This window comes from Myotis myotis, unplaced genomic scaffold (assembly GCF_014108235.1).
Source record: "Myotis myotis isolate mMyoMyo1 unplaced genomic scaffold, mMyoMyo1.p scaffold_m19_p_6, whole genome shotgun sequence".
Taxonomy (NCBI): Eukaryota; Metazoa; Chordata; class Mammalia; order Chiroptera; family Vespertilionidae; genus Myotis; species Myotis myotis.
Window position 1 is genome coordinate 32,346,457 of NW_023416368.1, and position 21,406 is coordinate 32,367,862.

Genomic DNA, 21,406 nt, shown 5'->3' on the forward strand with positions numbered 1-21,406 from the left:
TTAGAGAGAGAGGAATGGAGAGGGAAATAGAGAAACATCAATGCAAGAGAGAAACATTGATCAGCTCCCTCTTGCACATCCCACACTGGAGATTTGAGCCCACAACCTGGGCATGTGCGCTGATGTGGAATCAAACGCCAGCCAGAGCAGTTTCTTCATCTTTAAAATAAGGATAATACAGATAATAGTACCTGCTTAATAGGGATAGTGTGCTCTGGCCAGGTGGCTCAGTTGGTTGGAGCATTGTCCTATACACCAAAAGGTTGCAAGTTCAATTCCTGATCAGGGCATGTAACTAAGTTGTAGGTTTGATTCCTGGTTAAGGTACATATAGGAAGCAACCAATCGATTGTTTCTCTCATCTCTCTCTCTCTCTCTCTCTCTCTCTCTCTCTCTCTCTAAATAAAAACAGATCCTTGGGTGAGGATTTCAAGAAAATTAGGATACTGTGAAGATTCAATGAGCTGATATAGCTGCCACACACTAAGTTCAATAAATAGAAGGAACTATTATCACTACTGTTATTATTGGCTTAGCCTGTGTTGCCTAGAAAACAATGCTCTGGGAAAATCTTGCATGCCAACACATTAATGGAGCAAGAGAGTTGCAACCAAAGTGAAGTAAGACGAAGGAAAATGGAAAATGCAGTGTGGGAGGAGGGAAAGCACATACTGGTTGCTAACTTGGCCACCATCTACCAGAACATAAAACTTGGTCATGACAGACTTCTCCGGGAAGACTAATGGAAATGCCACATCTCAGAATAGCCCATCAGGATGAGAAATCAAGAATTTATCAGCCAGATCTTTCCCATCTGCTATTTGTCATGAGTCAAAGTCACTGCCTAGGACATTAACTTGCCTGCACTTCCAGGGCAGCCCCTGGGGAAAACATATCCACATAGCATGGGAGGTAGGTCTGCTAGTGGGCACAAGTCAGCAGCTCTCCGTGCCTGACTGGGTGAGCCAGCACCTGTGCACGGCCACTGAGCAAGTCCTGCAGTATCATGTGCCTCAGCAGCAGTAGGGAAGGCCCAGGCAAGGGAAGCAAGAGACATGTGGTACAAGCATGAGGCTGGGCACAGTCAGGTGGATACATCAGGGCCCAGAAACAATTGCTGCAGACAGAGCAAGGCAGTGGCACAGCCTCCCCCACAGGGCTGGTGTCAGATCTCAGTGAGCCTGTCTCCCCAAAGACCTGTGTTCCTTCCCTCTGTGGGGGATGCCAGGCGTCTCCTGGAGAGGTTAAGTAGCACTGAGCAGTGGGCTAGTAGAAGAATATAGCAGACCTGAGCTTTCATTATAGCAAAGGATGACCTTACTAATGGCCAAGTCACTGGGCTTATCCGAGTTTGTGTCTGTGCAGACAAGTATAAATAAGACTTCCCATCTTACTCACAAATACCCCTTCGGTGATCAATGAGACAGTTTAGTAAAGTGCCTGAGGCACAGAAGTGTTTCGTCCAGGTCCCACCCCAGGCCACCTAGGCCCAGAACTTCTCCCTGCCTTCCAGCTCCTGCCCAGAATCTCTAGCCATAGTCAGGTCTCCAGCCACAGGCACAGCAGCTGGGGCCAACAGGGTTAAGCACTTCTTGACATCTCTAAGAACCCAGACCCAATGCAATGAAACCCCATGCCTCGCCCAAGTGGAACTACCAATAAGGATGGGGCCTCGGTGCTGCTGAATCACAGAAGCTATTACTCTCTGAAGCAAAGTAGTAGTGTATGTTCACATAGCGCAAGTGCCTGGCCCAGTGCTGAGAAATGCACCTGAGGAGTACCTAGCTCCTCCCCTCAGCACATGCACCCCATGGCTCAGACAGACAAGGTTTTAGTCTGAGCTTTCATCTTATTAAGCAGTATGGCCTTGAGCAACTGCTTAAACCCCCTAGGCCTCAGTTTCCCCAGCTCTGAAGTGATAACACTAAGATGATCAGCATCACAGGATTGCTATAAGGATCCAATAAGAGGAAATAGAACTGAATCCATCCTTGGTGTATAAGAAGCTTCAGTGAATGGTGGTGATCATAATAGAGATGGTGAATGAGGGGTAAAGGGGAGGGTAAGCTGCAAGAAAAGGTACCTGTAGACTGATCTGGCTCCACAGGGCCCTTTCTGGACAGGGGCCTAATTTACAAACTGTCTACCAGCTCAGGCCAAGATCATTAGTGAATCCGTTGTACTCCAAAACCCAGTGATCGACTGTGGAAGGAATTAAATCACCCAAAAGCACATTTGCTGTAGACCTGCTAGAGGCAAAGTTAAATGTATTCACTACGGGATGCACTGTTATTGAGCAACAGTCAAGATGTCAGTTGATAAACACAGGTTTCAACCCTTCATGGTCAGGCCCTGATGTCCCTCCTGTGTTTCCAGTCAAGCACAGTGGTCAGCAAACTCATTAGTCAACAGAGCCAAATATCAACAGTACAATGATTGAAATTTCTTTTGAGAGCCAAATTTTTTAAACTTAAAACTATATAGGTAGGTACATTGTTACTAACTTAATTAGGGTACTCCTAACCTGGCCTTTGCTAAAAAACGTCCTCAATCTGATTGAGGTACGTTCGCTGAGGTCGACCCCTTCCAACTCTCCCATCCACACTCATCTTGTATACTTGTTTCAGATAGAGGAGTGTGGATGGGAGAGTTGGAAGGGGTCGACCTCAGCGAACGTGCCTCAAAACAATGTACCTCCCCCGCGCTGCTGCGTATACCGCGGCCCACCTGCGCTGCGTCTCCAGTCGCCTGACACCCCCACTTCTAACACCACTTCTTCAAAATAGATTCGCCCAGGCCGAAACCGACTTCTGCGCATGGGCCACGAAGTTTCAAGCGCACTGTACGTGCGCGCCCGCACGTGGTATTTTGTGTAAGAGACACACTCAAGGAGCCAAAGAGCCGCATGTGGCTCGAGAGCTGCAGTTTGCTGACCACTGGTCTAGCACAATGCTTGAACACAGCATTGTTCACCAACTGTTTCATTAACAAGAATGAGGGAATGAACAGGAGAAATGAAGCTAGATACGAGGCAGATTGGGAACCTGTGTGGACTCTATCCCATTTCTACGCCACATTCCTGCACTGCCTGCCCACAGCTCCTCAGAGGTCAGTGCCATGACACATGGGAAGATGGAAAAGGTCATGACTTAGAGCAGGACTGACCTGGCCACAATTCCCAGCTAGATGTAGCACAGCTAATCTATAGGGGAAAGGTGAAAAGAGGAGAAGGGAACAAAGCAATTGGCTTATCCCATGTGCTGGGAACCAAATAGAAACTTCCTAGACATGAGGGGCCTAACCAAAGAGGACCCAGGCCCTTCAGGATGGGGAAGGGAAGGTGTTATGGTGGCAGCAAGTGCAGTGAAGAAAGGACGGGATATTTATCACCTTGGCAGCTCCTAAAACGGGATGCGCAGCTGTAAATAGGATTAGACTGAACAGGAAAACAGTCAATAGAGCAGTGAGGTGGAGAGGAAAGAATGGATTTTTGTAAATGCCACCTCTTACCTTTTGAATTCTCTCTGGAGCATGTCAGAGCTTAGAACCTTCTTTGATAAACAAAAGGCCACACTAGAGATAAGTGAGTCTTGTGCATTAGGCAACTCAGAACTATTTTGAGAATCAGCTAAGCTGATGATAAAGACCAATGACCCCTCTCAGGTGAATGTTTGCTTCATAGTGGCTCATGCCCCGGCCACCCTTCCCAGCTCAGGATCTTCCCTTTGGCCCATCCACGGGGGGAGTCTTTTTAAGCTTATAGGGAAAGATGGTCTTACAGAGTTGGAAGACTCAGTCCTACAGAAAGGAAATTTGGCCAGGAGCATAGTGTAGGTATCCTTGCCCCATTGATTGACCCCCACCCCACCCCAAAACTCACCCCTGACATGTTCAAGGACAGCTTAGGTTCCTAGAGACTGTTCAGGAGTCTATTTTGCACTCCATCTGTTAGGAACTAATAGCTATCTTATAGGAACCTTGTTCACCCTAGGGGTGCAGTCCCAGGTCAGCTCACAAAAGCCACTCCCACTTAAACCCCACCCAGTAGAGTACTATCCCAGATGGGAGACGTAGGGACATCCTGGGACAAAAGGAAAGGTTTCTCTACCAATGGCAGACCCCCAACCATCAGCCAAGCCCTGCCCTAATCCCCATTGTGTTCCAGTTCTGGAATCACATACCTCCTTCCCCACTCAAATTCCCATCCCTCATCTGACAGACCTCAAGGAGGGGGTAAGAAGAAAACAGACAGATTGAATGAATCTGCCACAGGATGAGTAAACACACAGTCTGAGCAGTCTTGATTGAGATCAATGATTCTCAAACCATACCAGAATCATCTGGGGAGATGGCTAAACTTGGGCCTTCCCAGGCTCTACCCCTTTCGAGTTCCACACAAGGCCTAGAAGCCTGCATTAACAAGCCACTGGGGACTCTGATTCAGGTGGTCTTAGGACCATGCAATGAGCAATGCTGATCTGATTCAACCTCATCATTACTCAGATAGGGAGGTGGAGACCAGTCTCAGCTCTGCATTAAAAAAGCAAGCTCTGGAGTCAGATCCTATAAGCATTTCCCAATCTTTCAGCTTCCTTCCACTTCAGAACCAACGGTTTCCTCAAAGGTCTCGGTCATGCTTCATAGCTGCTTCTGTGTAGGAGGCTGACCTGAAGGGAAGAGCAGGGACGGGGCTGCCTGGACATGACAGATAGTGCACCTGCTAACAGCTCACTGTCTCCAAGCCACTTCCATTAGAAACTGCAAATGACCCGCGGGAAGGAGGAGATGTTCAGTATGTTTTATGCTCTCAGTACAAAATCAAGTATCCTAAGGCCAGGGTGAGGATGTGAAAAGAAAACTGCCTGAGAATGTACTTTCTTTCAGAAAGCCTGTAAGAAAAGCTCTCAATTCCAACTGTTAGGAATTTTGTTCTAAATGGGACTATATCTTTGATCTTATCATAGAAATCAGTAGACAAATAGGATTTGGTTTTTGGAGTTTTGTTTTATAGTCAACTTTGCTGGAATGGACATATTTCATAAAGCAAGGATTTTTCTGCTTAGAGACTATATGGAAATCTTGGGATCCCAGCACTCTGTATTAAGTGTTAGAAAAAGAGAGACAAAAACTCCTTGGCCCACTAATGAAATGCAGCTGAATGAGAATGCACAGGAAAGGATGGCCTTCTTTATACCCATCCAACTGGTGACCATCGCAGATCAGGTACACAGATGTGACCAAGAATGCCCAGGATGGGGGGACCCATGATGGGCTCCTCGTCTTCCCTTTGGGTAAACTTGGCCTCCCCCACTTACTTCTGATTAGAGATTAAATGTGGGCCCTGACCCCCCAAAGATGATCCCAGCCAATCTTTTCCACAGTCTTTTATGGAGGCAACTTCACAGCATAGCTGGGTTGAGACTTTTCTAATAAAAAATAATACTTTTCCTAAGGTAATTCTGTCTCCCAGGAATCTTTTTAATGGAAGGAGCTTCAGCAGTGCTAGGCAAAATTAGAAGCTTCTGTTTTCCATGACAGTTATGGAAAATTTCCAGACTCAGATTCGTATGCCCAGCAGGGGCAGAAGGCACTGATTCAGTGCCCACAGCTCAGAGGCTGGCTCCAATGAACCTGAAGGGGCACTGGGGCTGAGGGAGACTCCCTGAGACTCTGTCCATGCCTACCCCACCTCAGGACCCCTGCACCATCCTATTGTTGAACAATTTGTGATAAGCACATGTGCTGCTTTCCCATTTGATCCTCACAATGGAATGACACAGATATTACTACCAGGAAACTGAGGCTCGGAGAGATGCTGAACTTGCCCAAAATCACAGAACCAATAAGAAGATTTGAACCCATATCTGCATGACTCCAAGCCCATCCTCCACCTTTTGACCAGAAATTCCCCCCACTTCCCACACCAGGGCATATGCTCTGAGGTAGAAGCTGGGTGTTTTACAATAGCTTTCCTATGGCTATTCTAAAAAACAACATATGAAATTCAGATTAATGATTATCACTGAGAACCTGGTGATTCTACATATCTCAGCACTAAATATGCAGCCTGCAATTGTCCCCTGGGTAAAGCAGCTTTCTACTCCAAAGTGTGTATATTCATTCAACAAATATTATGGAGAAGCTATCGAATGGCAAGTTCTGTGTTTGGCTCTGCTATCATTGAGGTTAATAAAACAATGCTCTCATCCTTAATAATCTCATAAACAAGTAGGGGAGTCTGAAAAGTAAAAAAAAGCAAGCATCAGCTATTATGGAGACAACTTCACAGCATAGCTGGATTGAGACTTTTCTAATCAAAAATATCCTCAAAAGGTTACTTGGGCAGCACAGTGAGGAAGAAGCACTGGACTCTGTCTGGCAAGGTCAAAGAAGGCTTCATGGAGGGGGTGACCCTAAAAAGGTCTTTGAGGGTGACTAGAAGGATATGCCAGCCTGTGCAAAGTGTCAACAAGCAGGGCCTTTTTTTTTTTTTTTTTTGAAGTGAAGGAGAAAGTAGCTGCCTTACCGCCCATATACTGATGTACTGATGTGCTCAGATGTTTCAATGCCTCGTGGTACAAAAATTTTCTTTAAAAAAAAATAAAAGCTGTTTCCATGTCTGGCCACAAAGGTGGCAAGAAGCAGCTCAAGGAGACAGATAAGATAAGGCACTGGAGCAGAAACAAAAAGAGAAGAAATATGAGGAGCTCAAACTGAGGGGCACATGGAAGGGCCCCCTGGCCACAGTGGAATTAAGAAATCTGCCAAAAAGCAAGCTGTTCTTTGTGCCTAAGGCATGGTGATCCTTAATTCCATTCCTGTCTAAACATCTGGATTCCCTGCCCTACTATCTGCTGCCACCTATAGCTAGAATGAAATATTATCTTGGAGCTTGTTGTACATTTAAGAATAAACTTTTGTAAAAAGGAAAAGAAAAAGTAGGCAAGAGTTTTGGGAAATGGCAGAAAGTAAGATCAGATAACCCAGCAGGAGCCAATGAAGTGCGTCCTGATAGGGTATTAGCTCTCCACTAAGGCTTTGTGAAAAGGAGGAAGTGAAATCAGATCTGCCTTTAGAGAGTACTCTGGCAACTGGGCACAAGAGGGTAGGAGGAGGAGCCCTTGCATGGCTTAAATATATACCTTGGGTCTAACATTAAGTTCTTATCTTAGCATAACTCTCCAGTAAGTGCAATAAGTGATAAAAATATAGATCTTTTCCTGGGTTATTTTTTTGTTGTTAATCCTCACCCAAGGATATTTTTTCCATTGATTTTTAGAGAGAGTGGAAGTGAGGAAGAGGAGGAGGAGGGAGGTGGGGAGAGAGAAAGAGAGAGACGTTGATTGGTTGCCTCCTACACACACCCCAACCAGGGCCAGGGATCAAACCTGCAACTCAGGTATGTGCCCTTGACTGGGAATTGATTCTGTGACCCTTTGGTGTGCGGGCCAACACTCTAAACACTCTAACTACTGGCCAGGGCTCCTGGGCTACTTTAGAAGGATGATTATGCCTGCTACCAAAAGGCATTATACTATCCTATGTTTATTTATATCCTCTCCTCATGTTTATTCATGACATGAATTCTAAAAGCCTGGTACCTTTGAGCTTCTGGAACAGGCTAAGAGCTCACAAAGTTTTGAGGGAAAAGAACTGATGATACACTGAAAATGTGCCCTTTTGGATGTTTTCACAGCATGTTCTCAGACATTTCCCAAAGTCCTTTTTCTTATACTCAGACTGATGGTAGCCATCCTAAAGGGAAGAAATCCCTACCTTTTTATTCACTAAAATTCAGTTTTAGGATATAACTTGGGTTTAAACTGTCATTCTTCAAAGTGACAGAGGGACAGGAAACTGAACTGTCCAGGATTAGCTCTAGAGAGCTACCAGAAGAGACAGTTCTTGGGTGAATCTGAGCACTCATTTTCCCAGAATTTAATCATTCATTGACAAAAATGTTTACTGAGTCCCTACTATGAGCTGGGCGCTATTCTGGGTACTGATGACAGAAAAGTGAGCAGGCCCTGCCCTTGTGGAGGTCGAGTTCCTCCATGAATGTGATAACAGAGAAAAGAGACCCAAAATAATTTTTTTAAATAAAGAGGTTAAGTGCTGAGAGCTAAGAAAAAAATAAAACACTATACGAAAGGGGAATTAGGAGAGGGCTTCCTTCAGACACAACAGTCAGAGAAGGACTACTTGAGCATGTGACAATCAGTTAAAGCCTAAAGGATGAGAAAAAATGAGTGGCCATATGGAGAGAAAGGGAAAAGGCATTCCAGGCAGAGGAACAGGGAGGCACAGAAGCGGGAGTGCCTTGCTGCTGTGGGCTAATGAGGTGGGGAGGATTCAGATTACCTGGGGCCTTGAGGCGTGAGCTAGGTGACTGAGTTCAGTTGTTAGCCTATGGAAAGCCACTAGAGAAGAGGGGCAGGATTTGATTCATGTTTTTAAAAGATTATTCTGAGACTTGATTGTAGGGTGGAAGTCTTTTGCCCTGATGCTGGAGCCAATGCAGTTAAGAAAGAAAAAATATGAATATTGGTAATAAAATTAGTAACATTTACCACACATTTGTTATGTGCCAGGAAGTATTTTATGCACTTCACAAGCATTCTATTAACTCATTTAATCCTCATGACAACCCTATGAAGTAGAGATTGTTGTTTTTCCATTTTACAGCTAGAATTAAAAAAAAAAAAAGGCACAGAGTTATTTGACCAAAAGCTCACAGTCAAACCCAGGTTTACCTAACTTCAAAGCCTGCACTCTGCCTCACCAGAGCCCTACCTGGACTAGGTGACACTGGGATCAGGAACCAAGAAGCCAAAATGTGCATCAGGGATTTATTCATTTATTCAGTGGACATTGAACTTACCCAGTGCCTTCAGTGAGCCAAAATCTGGACTAGGTTTGGAGTTTCATAAGGGAAGAAAGCACAGCTCTGCCCTTGAGAAGCAACCAGGCTCCTGGAGGAAGAGTTTGGTCTTCAGTATGAATAAATCTGGGCTGTACGGGCTTTAGGCTTTGTGCATCCAAGTTCCCTGGCACTGACTCTGGGGCCAGACTCCTGTACTTCTGGACTATCTAAATCAGTGATTTTCAACTGATAATGCAGAAATTATTAAAATATGCAATACCTGACTATTTAGTCTGGGGCACTGACCTCTTTTCCCTTAGATCAGTGGTCGGCAAACTGCGGCTTGCGAGCCATATGCGGCTCTTTGGCCCCTTGAGTGTGGCTCTTCCACAAAATACCGACTTCTGCGAATGGGCCACAAAGTTTCAATCGCACTGTATGTGCGCACCTGCACATGGTATTTTGTGGAAGAGCCACACTCAAGGGGCCAAAGAGCCACATGTGGCTCGCGAGTCACAGTTTGCCGACCACTGCCTTAGATTATCAAACAAACAAACAAAAAAGAACAGCCAATACAATAGCCATCTGGTATGATGAATCAAATTATACCTATTTTTTGTCATATCAGCTAAAAAAAATTTTTTTTGGTGTGCTACAGAATTTCAGTAATTAGTTTATGTATGCCACGAGATGAGAAAGGGTGAAAATCACTGGCCAAACTCCTCATTTAAGGCCCTAGAAAAAACAAGAAGTGAAAAACAGGAAGTGATTTGAAGCACACAAGTTAGCAGGACATAGCAGGGCATAGCAAGGCATAGCAGGGCATAGTAGGGGTGCAGTTCAGACTTTCTCTGGAGTCTCACTCTCTTCCCCTGACCTTCCTAAAGCCTGGTCCTACTGCTCTCAGTCTCCAGTCTGGGCATTAGAGCATGGCCCTCTCACAGAGTCTCTCTATGGTCCAAGCATCTTGTTCCATCTCCCAGCTCAGTGGCAGGTGTCCAGTGTTTCTACTTCAGCAGAACTCTAGCCCAACGCCTGCTACTGAGAAACAGTCTAGTAGGAGCTGATCCTCCTGCTTAATTTTACCCTGCTATGTGCAGATTTGGGTAGGTAACTGAACGTAACTGTTTGGGGAAGGAGAGAGAGAATGCCATGACACTGGAGGAAGAGCTTCATGGCATTCTGAAGAAGCAGCAATTTTTATAACAATCCTCCCAAACCGTCACCTTGTTGATCAGTTTTTTCTCATACACAACTGCCTCTTAAGCAAGCTGTTATTAAAATCCCATTATGCAGGTGAGACAGATCTGGTAGAGAACTGATTACCACATCCCTGCCGTCTACTTGACAAATCAGCTCCAACCTCCCCTCCCCACCCCAACACACACCGCACCCACTAAGAGGGGGGTGAATCGTGCTCTATTCAACATCACTCATAGGCACTTTCCCCTTTTATTCGTTAGGAGCACTTCTTCTGCCAGGGTGGCCTATTGAGTACATGTCAAATATTGAAAGACAGAAAGCGTTGGAGAAAGCAGAGAGGATTTACATGAAATCAAGGGTTTGTGATGATCTTTGCAGACAGGAAGGAAGATGAGGGTTGTTCAGAAAAGTCAATAGGCATCTGATTTATTAACTCCACTCAGTCTTGTGTGGAAGCACCTGAGGGGCTGATGGGGTTCTATGTGTTCCCCAGCAAGGTAAGGCAAGGCAAATGGAGAGTCCTTGCTTACTTACTTATAGCATTCACTCACTCTACAGGGCATGCTTGAGACTGGGACCCCCACAAGGACAGAAACATGTTCTGGGCAGCAGAGTATCCTTATAACCTGGACAATAGCTGGGAGGTCAGTGAATATTTGACTAACAAACAAATGAATAAAAATAATAGCTACCATTTATTGGGCTCTTACTATATACTTTACAGCAACTTAATAACACACCATTATCCCATTTCATAGATGAGTAAATTGAGACTCAAACAAGTTTTATAACATGCCCAAGCTCACAAGGCCAAGACATGTTGGAGCTGGAATTTGAACCCAGGCATGCACCCTTGCTGTTCTTCTGCCTCCAGCTATCTCTGTGAAGATTCCCATGACTGACACAATTGGAGGAATCTATGGCAAACTCTGTAGCTAGCCAGAGTGGATGGGAAGATGATGTAGAACCAGTGGCTGCCTTCCCTATCAGTAAAGAACCTTAAATTTAGCCTTGAGACCAGCTAGTTGACAGTGGGAACCTTTTGTGAGACAAATGGCTTCCTTGGTATTCACCAGGCAAGGTGAATATAGGTATAAATGTAAGATACTTTCTTCTTGAAAGACAACCCCATGCTCTGAGTCCCATAGCTCCTAAAATTTGTGGTGCTGATTAGTACATGACTCAGAGAGCATCATAACCTCACAAGACATTGGGATTAGCTCCAATGCCCAAACTTCTGAAATTAGTAATGTACTATTATTGCCTTCTATCTGAGGCCAGCTTCTTTCTGAGAATAATTACTATAGGTTTCCAAGGTCAAAGTGAACAAAAGTCTCTTCCCTCTCAGGGCAGTGAGGAGAAGTTTCATTTGTTTCCTGCTACATACTCCGCCAGAAGATGCCATAAGCATGGCATATCAAATTAATTATTGGGCATATCAAGTTACTTATTGTCACCAGAAAAACATCAAGATTTTATGGATATTTCCCCTTCTTTCTACTAGGATGTCTGTCATTTTCATATTGATTTATAAGAGCTCTTTATGTAAGAAAGACATCATCTATTGTCCTATGTGTTGCAAATTCTTTACTCCCTTAGTCTTTTTACCTTATATTTTTACTTACGTTTTTTATGTATACAAGTTTGATTGGGGCAATTCTTTCCCTCTGTGGTTTATGAAATCTCTCACAGACCAAGATTATATAAACATAAATGTTTTAGTTTGTTCATGTAATTCTGAAACACTGAATTCTTCAATTCTGTTCAGAATATATTTTAGTTATGTTCTGAGCTATGGATAAAATATTTAATTGCTCACAACTTAGTCCAGCTAGTTGGGCACAACTCAGCCCATAAGGTCCCCTCTGAGAAATAACAACAAAACTATTATATTCTGTTAGTCCACTGAAAGTTCCTGTAAAGAGGTGTGGGTATAAATGAAAGATCCAAGAGATGACAATGGTGAATCTAGCCATTTTGGATTATACAAACCAATGGACTCTGCTTTTTTTAAAGGTATTTCTTACTGAAACTCATTTTGCCCCATAATAAGAGGAAGCAGGGGCTATAGATATCCCCTAGTGGTTAGAAGAGCTTGTTAAAAACACATTGTTTGTTTGGGTAAGACCCCTTCCTGCCAGGTAAGATGCCAAGGGAGTTCCTCTCACTCTGGCAATCCCAAAGTGCTTGGGCCAGGCCTCTTGTAATTAGATTTTCCTGGAGGTCATGGTCAAATTCAAGTCTAGAGGCTAATCCTTAAGCTATAGAATAGAAATAAAACATTTTTGAAGATTAACTAGAAGCCAGACAACAATTGAACAGCTCATCATTCCAAGCCTGAGAGGAGGGGAGCAAAGGGTGGGAGTGGTAGAGAAGAGGCATGGGCCTAGGTTTAGGGATCTATAAATATTTTTTTAATGGAACATGTACAGCTTAATGGGCCAGCTCTGCCTCCTTCAGACTGTTGACATAGATTGCCTAAGAGAAGGCACTAAGGATAAATCAGAGCTTGGTGGCAAAAATCATAGGAAGAAGCAAATGTGAAAAATACAGGCTGAACCTAGGCATTTTCCCTAATGAGAATTCAGAAGGCTTTCCTGTGATGTGTTCTATAATTGCTTCCTTCATTGTGTCAGCCAAAGGTTTGCGGGGTTTTCCAAGGTAAGAAAGGGAAGATGAATTTCTGTAAAATGTCTCTCAGTCGTATATATTACCCATTTCTTAGACTCTTTGTGGTTTAAGTGCATAATCCTAGACCAGTACCTGTTCGCCCAGCCCCTCCTTTCAACAGAGTGTCCTCCAGATTCTACCTGATCCACCAGGAAGGAAACAACTGTCAGAGAGGCCACATCCTAGCTATGGGGTTTGGTGTGCGGCCACTGTTCCCTTCCACTAGGGTGATAACCAAAAGATTGCTTCTAAATGGAGACAATGCCTGCAGTGAGCCAGGCTCCACAAGGAACAGCATCTTTTTTACACAAATGGAAGCTGCATCTTGCATGAGGAAACAGTTTTCCCTCTTTCTCAAAGTAGCCTCAGGAGCTGGAGCTCTACAATAATGGCTTGTTACCCAGTGGTTACTTCCAAACCTCCAACGAAATTCCTTCTTGCTAAAATGAAAATGAATTAAATATTCCAAACTCATGTTTTTAAAGGAAAACAAAAACAAATAATGACCACAAAAAAACACTTCTATATTTAGTTTGCAGACAGCGGTGCATAGAGCCAAACAGCTAGCTAGACACACACGTATACCTACGCCCCCACACACTCACACACAGGAGTGCGGAACATTCATGCGAGTCAGAGTGAAATGTTTAACCAATGTGGTAAGAACCAGTATTTTTGTACATCTTGTCAAATAAATACCAATCCTTAAGAAACGCTGATTTTTTTTTTTTTAATCTAGCTAATCCTGGCCATTTGTGGGTGAGTGTAGAAAATCTGAAATGTTAAAGAGAAAAACGGAAGTGCTTTCTCACAAATGATACGAGAAATCTGGGTGCAAACTAAAAGAACTGCTCAGCCAGTCAAATGTTATCAGATACATGTGCATGTTCTAAACCACCCAACCAAAATCCAGCTTTCTGATTAGGTTCTATGTCATAAAACTAATACAGGGTCAGGACCACAAAGTACAGTGTGAAATGTGCTTGGATATTACTCTTAAAACCAGGGTACTTTGGTAACTCCAAAATCTCATGAGCATCAAAGAGTAGTGTCCTAAATGCCAGGTGTTCCTCAAACTTTCCTCAATGCACATGCAGTAACTACTTTGAGTGAGCTGAAGAGTGAGTGCAGTTTGGGTGTTGACCTAGCAAACTGCAACAATATGGGCACACTAAACTCCCCACTCTCATACCTGATCATTCAACTCAAATTTAGAGGACTTGATATATGTGGCTGGCCTCAGTCCACAGGGCCAGGGGGTGGGAAGGGATAGTGGTTTGAAATACACACAATTTTAAACTCAGACACACCTGGATTTGCATCCCACTTTCCAGGAAAGACACACAGGCTCTGAGCGTGAGTGGTTCCATCTGTAAAATGGAGGTAATAAGCAAGCCCACCACAGAAGTGGTTATAAGGCTTAAGTGAGCTGATCTGTGTCAAGTGCCCAGCAAGTCCCAGTCACCAGTGATGCCAGCTTCATCAGTAGACACCATCCTCTTCCTTTCATGTGGGACTGGGTAGTCTGAGAAGAGTCTCAAACTACTGAAGGAAGAGTGTGCTTCTGAGAAAAATAATTTGTATTAGAATAAATATTTGCCCTGGTATTTAATTTTAAATGTTTAATTACAAGATAAAAATGATACTACTGTCAGTAGTCCAAATAAATTGACTGAATGAAAAGAACCTGCCCTTTATAATATTTTTTCCAAGTGTTCTTAGAAATCTGAATGTCTCATTATTTCAGAATACAGGCACTACCAGCCAGCCTCAGCCCCACTCAAGGGTAACCACTGAAGTCTAGGTAATAGCAACTTCCGTGTGAAAACTATTAGCTGATACAAACTGCCTGAAATGACTGCTGTTTCCTTGCAGGGTTGAAGAAAGTTTCAAAACCTTATTTTGGTCCATCTTTGGCTTGTCTGAAGTGATCTCAGTGGTGCTGAAATATGACCACAAATTCATTGAGAACATTGGCTATGTTCTCTATGGCGTTTATAACGTCACCATGGTGGTAGTGCTGCTCAATATGCTAATAGCCATGATCAACAACTCATATCAGGAAATTGAGGTAAGACCCGTTAATGGATAATCCTCTCTCTCCCTTGGTTTAATTTACATTGCTGTTTTCAGCAATGAAGGTAATGATTTTAGAACCCCCGTGTTTTTAATGTGAAGCCAAAACAGCAAACAGGCATTCATTCTTCCTGGATTGCTCCAAGAAGCAATCCTGTCACCTGCCACATGGCATAGTGGGCACCACACAGAAAATGGCCCGACAAAGGCAGAAAGACTCAGGTTCATGACTCTTTACTCTTTACATGTTTCCCCACAGGATGGCATACAGGTGACCCACAGCAAATCAAAATAACTGTATCTTTCAGCCCACATTCCCTCTGCCTCTCACATGTATTTATTAATTCCTTTCTGTATGCCATGCCTGTGGTAGGCATGATAATACAGAAATGACTAAGATACAGTCCGTGCCTTTGAAGAACTCAGTTCAGTGCCAAAAAAAAACATGTCAATCAACAAATTGTAGTGCCTTGGGCCAGCGCACCCAAAGAAGTCCTACAAGGTGCAGAAGGTGCAAAGCAGAGACTGTGATTGGCCAAAGGAGAGGAAGCTTGCAGAGGTGATGCCTGAAGGCCATTCAGAGACTAATAGAATTCTGCCAAATAGATAAGGGAGTCAAGAGAATGCCCCAGGATGCATTCATCAAAATTAAAATGCATAAACCATAATCTATTGATTGAAACCTTGTTAAGAACAGCAAGAAATTAAAAATAAACTAAATGAGCATTAACAGGAATCTAAATAAATAGATTATGGTGCATCTCAACAGTGAGATACTGTGCAGTTTAAAAAAAGGATGACGATGTTCTCTATACACTGATTTGGTGAAACCTTTAAGATAGAGTGTAAAGTGAAAAATATCAAGTTGCAGAACAATATACATGGTGTACTCTGTCTGTGCAAGAAAGGAAGAGAGGGGAATACATATTAATTTATGACTGTATAAGTATTTGAAAGAGTACCTGACAGATGCACAGCAGGGTACTATTAAGAGGTGGTGCTAGGGGACAAAGGTGGTTGGATGCCTTTCCATTTATACCTTTTTGTGTTTCAAAAATCATGTTATTGATTTACTTATTATAAAGTTATATAAATAAACTAAAAATTAAAACAAAATAAAATGCACTAACCCCTTCATGCAATAATTCCAATTCTAGGAATAGATCCATGCAGAAATATGATTTTACATAGTTTTTCATTAAAGAAAAACTTGGAAGTACGTCATCAATATTAGAATCTTTAAGTAAACTGTAATATAGTATAGGGTACTGTATATAATACTATATATACAATGAGAAAAACTTTGTGCTGACATAGCAAAATTCCTATAATATTGAGGGAAAAAATGCAAGTGATAGAAGAATATAAGTAAATCTTGTTTACATGCAAATGTGAATATACTGAAAGAAAAAGTAGAGAAAGACAGAGAAAAGATTCCACACCTTCTGGGGAAGGGAGTAAGAGAGAGGAGTTTTGAAAGGGACATTCACATGTGCTTGTTATATCTCTGCACTTAAATCTTTTATAAGAAACAATGACTTGTGTATTTCTCACATAGAAAAAATAAAGACCTCCATGTATTAGTTAACTAGATCTTCCATAACAAAATACCACAGACTGGGTGGCTTAAACAACAGAAAGTTATTTACTCACAGCTCTGGAGGCTGGAAGTCAAGATCAAAGTGTCAGCAGGGCTGTTTTCTCCTAAGGCCTCTCCTAGGTTTGCAGGTGGCTGCCTCCTCATTCTGCCCTCACATGGCGTTCTTCTTTGTGCATGCATCCCTGGTGTATCTTCTTCTCCTTATAATGACATCAATCATACTAGATTATGGTCCCATCTTTATAACTTCATTTAACCTTAATTACCACTTTGAAGGCCCTATTTCCAAGTAAAGTTACATTCTAATGTATGGAGGATTAGAGTTTCAACATATAAATTTTAGGAGGACACATTTGGTCCATAATGCCCTCCAAAAAAAAGTATGCTAAATAGTAGGAACAACACAGAAAGGGGTCAAATGATGTGACAGATTAGGCAAGGAAAAGCTAGGCCCTGAAGCCCTCATTTCCCCTCCCTCCTCCCCAGCCTCCTCATACCCACCCCCTGCGGAAATGCAGCACCTGTTGAGAAACATCTTTTTTTTAAGTGCTATGCCTTTTTGGTCACCTATGTGGATGAGCTATTGATAACTAGTCCTCCCTGCCCTTCTGGGCCTCAGTTTTCCCGTGTGTAAGAGAAAACAGTAATCTGTGGGTCTCTGTACCACTCACCTGAGAAGGTTGGCCCCATCCTAACAAGCATATCATACTTTGGTCCAAATGAATGTGAAATGTAAAGCCATGTTATTTTTTAAAAAATATATTTTTTATTGATTAAGATATTACATATATGTCCTTATCCCCACGTAACCCTCTACCCTCCCCCTCCCCCCCGCTCATGCCCTCACCCCCGCCCCATTGTCCTTGTCCATTGGTTAGGCCTATATGCTTGCATATAAGTCCTTTGGTTGATCTTTCCCCCTTACCCCCACCCTCCCCTACCTTCCCTCCAAGGCCCGACAGTCCAATCAATGCCTCTCCGTCTCTGGATCAGTCCTTGTTCATCAGTTTATGTTGTTCATTATATTCCACAAATGAGTGATATCATGTGGTATTTATCCGCTCTCCAGTTCCATCCATGCTGTGGCAAATGGTAAGAGTTCCTTTTTCTTCTTCCTCTTCTTCTTAAAGAATACCTTTCAGCATTTCATATAATGCTGGTTTGGTGGTAATGAACTCCTTTAGCTTTTTCTTATCTGTGAAGCTCTTTATCTGACCTTCTATTCTGAATGATAGCTTTGCTGGATAAAGTAATCTTGGTTGTCGGTTCTTGCTATTTATCACTTTGAATATTTCTTGCCACTCTCTTCTGGCCTGCATGGTTTCTGTTGAGAAATCAGCTGACAGTCGTATGGGTACTCCCTTGTAGGTAACTGACTTTCTTTCTCTTGCTGCTTTTAAGATTCTCTCTTTGTCTTTTGCTCTTGGCATTTTAATTATGATGTGTCTTGGTGTGGTCCTCTTTGGGTTCCTTTTGTTTGGGGTTCTCTGCGCTTCCTGGACTTGTAAGTCTATTTCTTTTACCAGGTAGGGGAAGTTTTCTGTCATTATTTCTTCAAATAGGTTTTCAATATCTTGCCCTCTCTCTTCTTCTGGTATCCCTATAATTCTGATGTTGGTACGCTTGAAGTTGTCCCAGAGGCTCCTTACACTATCTTCATATTTTTGGAATCTTTGTTCTTTTTCGGTTGGGTATTTTTTGTTTCTTTGTATTTCAAATCTTTGACTTGATTCTTGGGATCCTCTTGTTTGCTGTTGGATCTCTGTATATTATTCTTTATTTCAGTCAGTGTATGCTTAATTTCGAGTTGGTCCTTTTTCATATCCTCAAGGGTCTCACTAAATTTATTGGCAGTTTCCATAAAATTCTTGAAAAACCTTATAAACGTGGTTTTGAACTCTATATCCAGTCATTTGCTTTCCTCATTTGTGACCTGTTTCTTTGTCTCCGCATTTTTTATGCTTCCCTGTGTTGGTAGAGTGGTTTTGTGTGCTAGGTGTCCTGTAGGGCCCAGTGGCTCAGCCTCCCCCGTTACCTGAGGTGGACACTCTTGGTGCACCCCCTTGTGGGCTCTGTGCACAGTCTGGTTGTAGTTATGCCTTGATTGTTATAGGATCACTGGGAGGAATTGACCTCCAGGCCAATTGGCAGTGAGAATCGGCTGCGTCTGCAGTGGGAGAACTTCTGTGCTGAAGACACCCTTCTGGGGCAAGACTTGCTTCAGTGGGGCTTTGATGCTCACTGAGTCTGCCCCCTGGGTGTGTCCCTTATGGATCTGAGGAGTTGTAATCCGGATGGTCCCCCTCTGACCACTGGGTACACTGGTTCTTGGAGGTTGCCCAGCAGGAGCTATGAAGAGAACTGCAGATTCCCCTTCCTTTTTTGGAGTTTGGAGGTGCCCTGATGAGGCCCAGCTGTGAAGCAATGCAAGCTGCTGTGGGGCCTTGGGCCTTCTCTTGGAAGTTCTGGGTCTGTGGCCCAGCTGCAGTTTGTTAGGTAATTTTCAGGGTGCAAAGGGCCAGGGCATTCATATGCAAAAGCCTCTGCTGCAGCCTGGGTGGGGCGGGGTCTCAGGGAATCAAAGGGCGGAGCAAGGAACTATGGGGGATTCTCAGCCCTGCCCTAAGGGGCTGTGCACGTCTCAGTGTCCTGATAATTTAATTGCTGCAAGCACCTCTGAGAGAAAGCCGCCCTCGAGTTCCGAGTTCTGCCCGCTGCCAGACAGTCCAGTTTCTCCCCGTATGAGTCCTGGGTCCCCAGAGACTTCCTGGAACCGGAGTTCAGAGCAGTCGGGAGCCTGTGACTCCCTCCCGATTCAAAAAGACAGCTGCGTCCTCAGGTACCAGCCCCTTTCTGCACACTCTCGAGCCTCCGTACCTTTGCACTTTACTTCCGCAGCTCCTGACCCTCAATGTGCTTTTCTCTTTCCTTCTAGTTGTAGAATTTCCACTCCGCCAGCCTTCCTGTAAGTTCTGGATGATGTCCGTTTTGTCTTTTTATTGTGTTTTGAAGTTGTTGTAGGAGGCAGCAATTTCAGTGTTTCCCTATGCCGCCATCTTAGTTTCCGTAAAGTCATGTTATTGATGCCTACTAGTTCGGGGCAACCCTGTGGTTTGTAAAGTTATCCCAACAGTGTGATGACACAAGATGGACATAGCTCACTGCAGCCCACACTTCTCATCAGGTGAGAGTCCTCGTCTCCCCCCCCCCCCCCAATCTCACTGGCAGTATGTGTGCAGGAACATGAGAAGTGGAATAAAGCCTCTTGAAAGTGCCCACTACTCAAGATCACATTGAATTTTGGTAGAGTATATATTTACATAGCCTTCCATGAGAATACTTATTTATTCAGTCAGTAGATCTTGAGTATCTACTGTCCAAATCCACACACCCCCTGCTCTGCCCCACCTGCCCTCCTTCTCCATCCAATCAGGCTGCCCACATGCCCTGGCCCCTTGCCCCCTCGCCTCCTCAGGAGCCGCCATTATCCTGACTCCATATGCCTCATCACCCTCTCCCTTTCTATCTAGTCCTTCCTGTCAGTATTTAAGTAAGTCTCTGGATCTTAAAAGGTAACTACAAAAAAATCCTCCCTCAATCTCACTTTCTAGTTCTCAATCTCTTCCTCTCCTGCTCTTTACTGCCAACTTTCTCAAAAGTTGTCTCAAGAGTTGTTTACACTTCTCACTGCCTCTCCTACTAATTAACTCCCACTCTTCTCCACCTCCCAGATCACCCACACTTTAACCTGGTTGGGAACTACACATCCCTTGGATCTCAGCTCAAATGCCAGCCACCAGCACAGCCTTCCCTGATCCCCAGGGCCAGGCCACAGGCCTGAATACCCAGAGCCTCCCACGGCTCTTAGCACAACACTAGGTAAAAGTCTAGCTGATGTATTGTTTAACATACTTGTGTCATTGCCAGAGTGTGTGTTTACAAGGGCATGGATTGTCATCCCCAGTGCCTATCTAGCATATGCCAGAATAATAGTAGGTGCTCTACAAATGTTTGCTAAATGCCTGAAGGTTGAACACTACGCACTGTGTAAAGCTACAGAGATAAAAAAAAAATAGTATCGCCATAGCCAGTTTTGCTCAGTGGATAGAGTATTGGCCTGTGCACTGAAAAGTCCCGGGTTTGGTTCCAGTCAGGGGCACATGTCTGGGTTGCGGGCTCAATCTCCAGAAGGGGGCATGCAGGAGGCAGCCAATTAGTGTTATTCTCTCGTCACTGATGCTTCTATTTCTTTCTCCCTCTCCCTTCCTCTCTGAAATCAATTAAAAAATATTTTTTCAAAAAAATAGTATTTACTGAGGGTTTACCAATAGTCTGACACTAAGTGTTTTTCAGGCATTAACTCCTTTAATTCTCAAAACAACCTATGAAGTAGGTATTATTATCCTCATTTTACAGATGAGGAAACTGAGGCCCAGAGCAGCTAAATCACCTGCCACGGTGACAGAGCCTATAAGGAACAGAGCCAGGAGGGCTCCAAAGCCCATGTTCCCATCACTATATCACCATTCCTCTCAGGTTGAGTGTCCCTGTCACACCTCTCTGTTGTACAAGGAGCGACCCCTGCCCTCACAAAGCTCCCAGTCTAAAAGGATGCCCCATAGACCAGGCCAGGTGCTGATGGGGTCTCAGCAAAAGCAAACAAAATGACCACACCTACTGGTGACGACCTTATAGCTCATGGCACATCCCTGCAACCTCACACAGATGCTTGAATGTAACCAATGCCTGTGGGGAGAGGAAACCACCACTTCTAGAGCACATACTCAATGCCAATCTCAGGGCTATGTGAGGGAGGCAGCATCATCTCCGGAGCCCAGGCCCTTGCCTAAAGTCACACAGCTAGTAGTAAGGGGTTGTGAGCCCAGGTCTGCATGATCCCAAACCCAATGCCTCTGTGCTAGCCGAAAATCCCTAAGGAGCCTGCCTACAGAACACACCTGCTCCCACTTGGAAACCCAGTTAGCCTTCAGGCA

At 43.8% G+C, this 21,406-nt stretch overlaps 1 protein-coding gene across 1 annotated transcript in view; it reads left to right on the forward strand.

Annotated features, from left to right (window-relative positions):
- TRPC7 (transient receptor potential cation channel subfamily C member 7) overlaps positions 1-21,406 on the forward strand; it is a 141,853-nt gene that overhangs the window by 112,353 nt on the left and 8,094 nt on the right. The window contains exon 8 of the mRNA XM_036312601.1: positions 14,612-14,807. Within this exon, the coding sequence (XP_036168494.1) occupies positions 14,612-14,807 (196 nt within the window). The remainder of the gene's footprint in view (positions 1-14,611; positions 14,808-21,406) is intronic.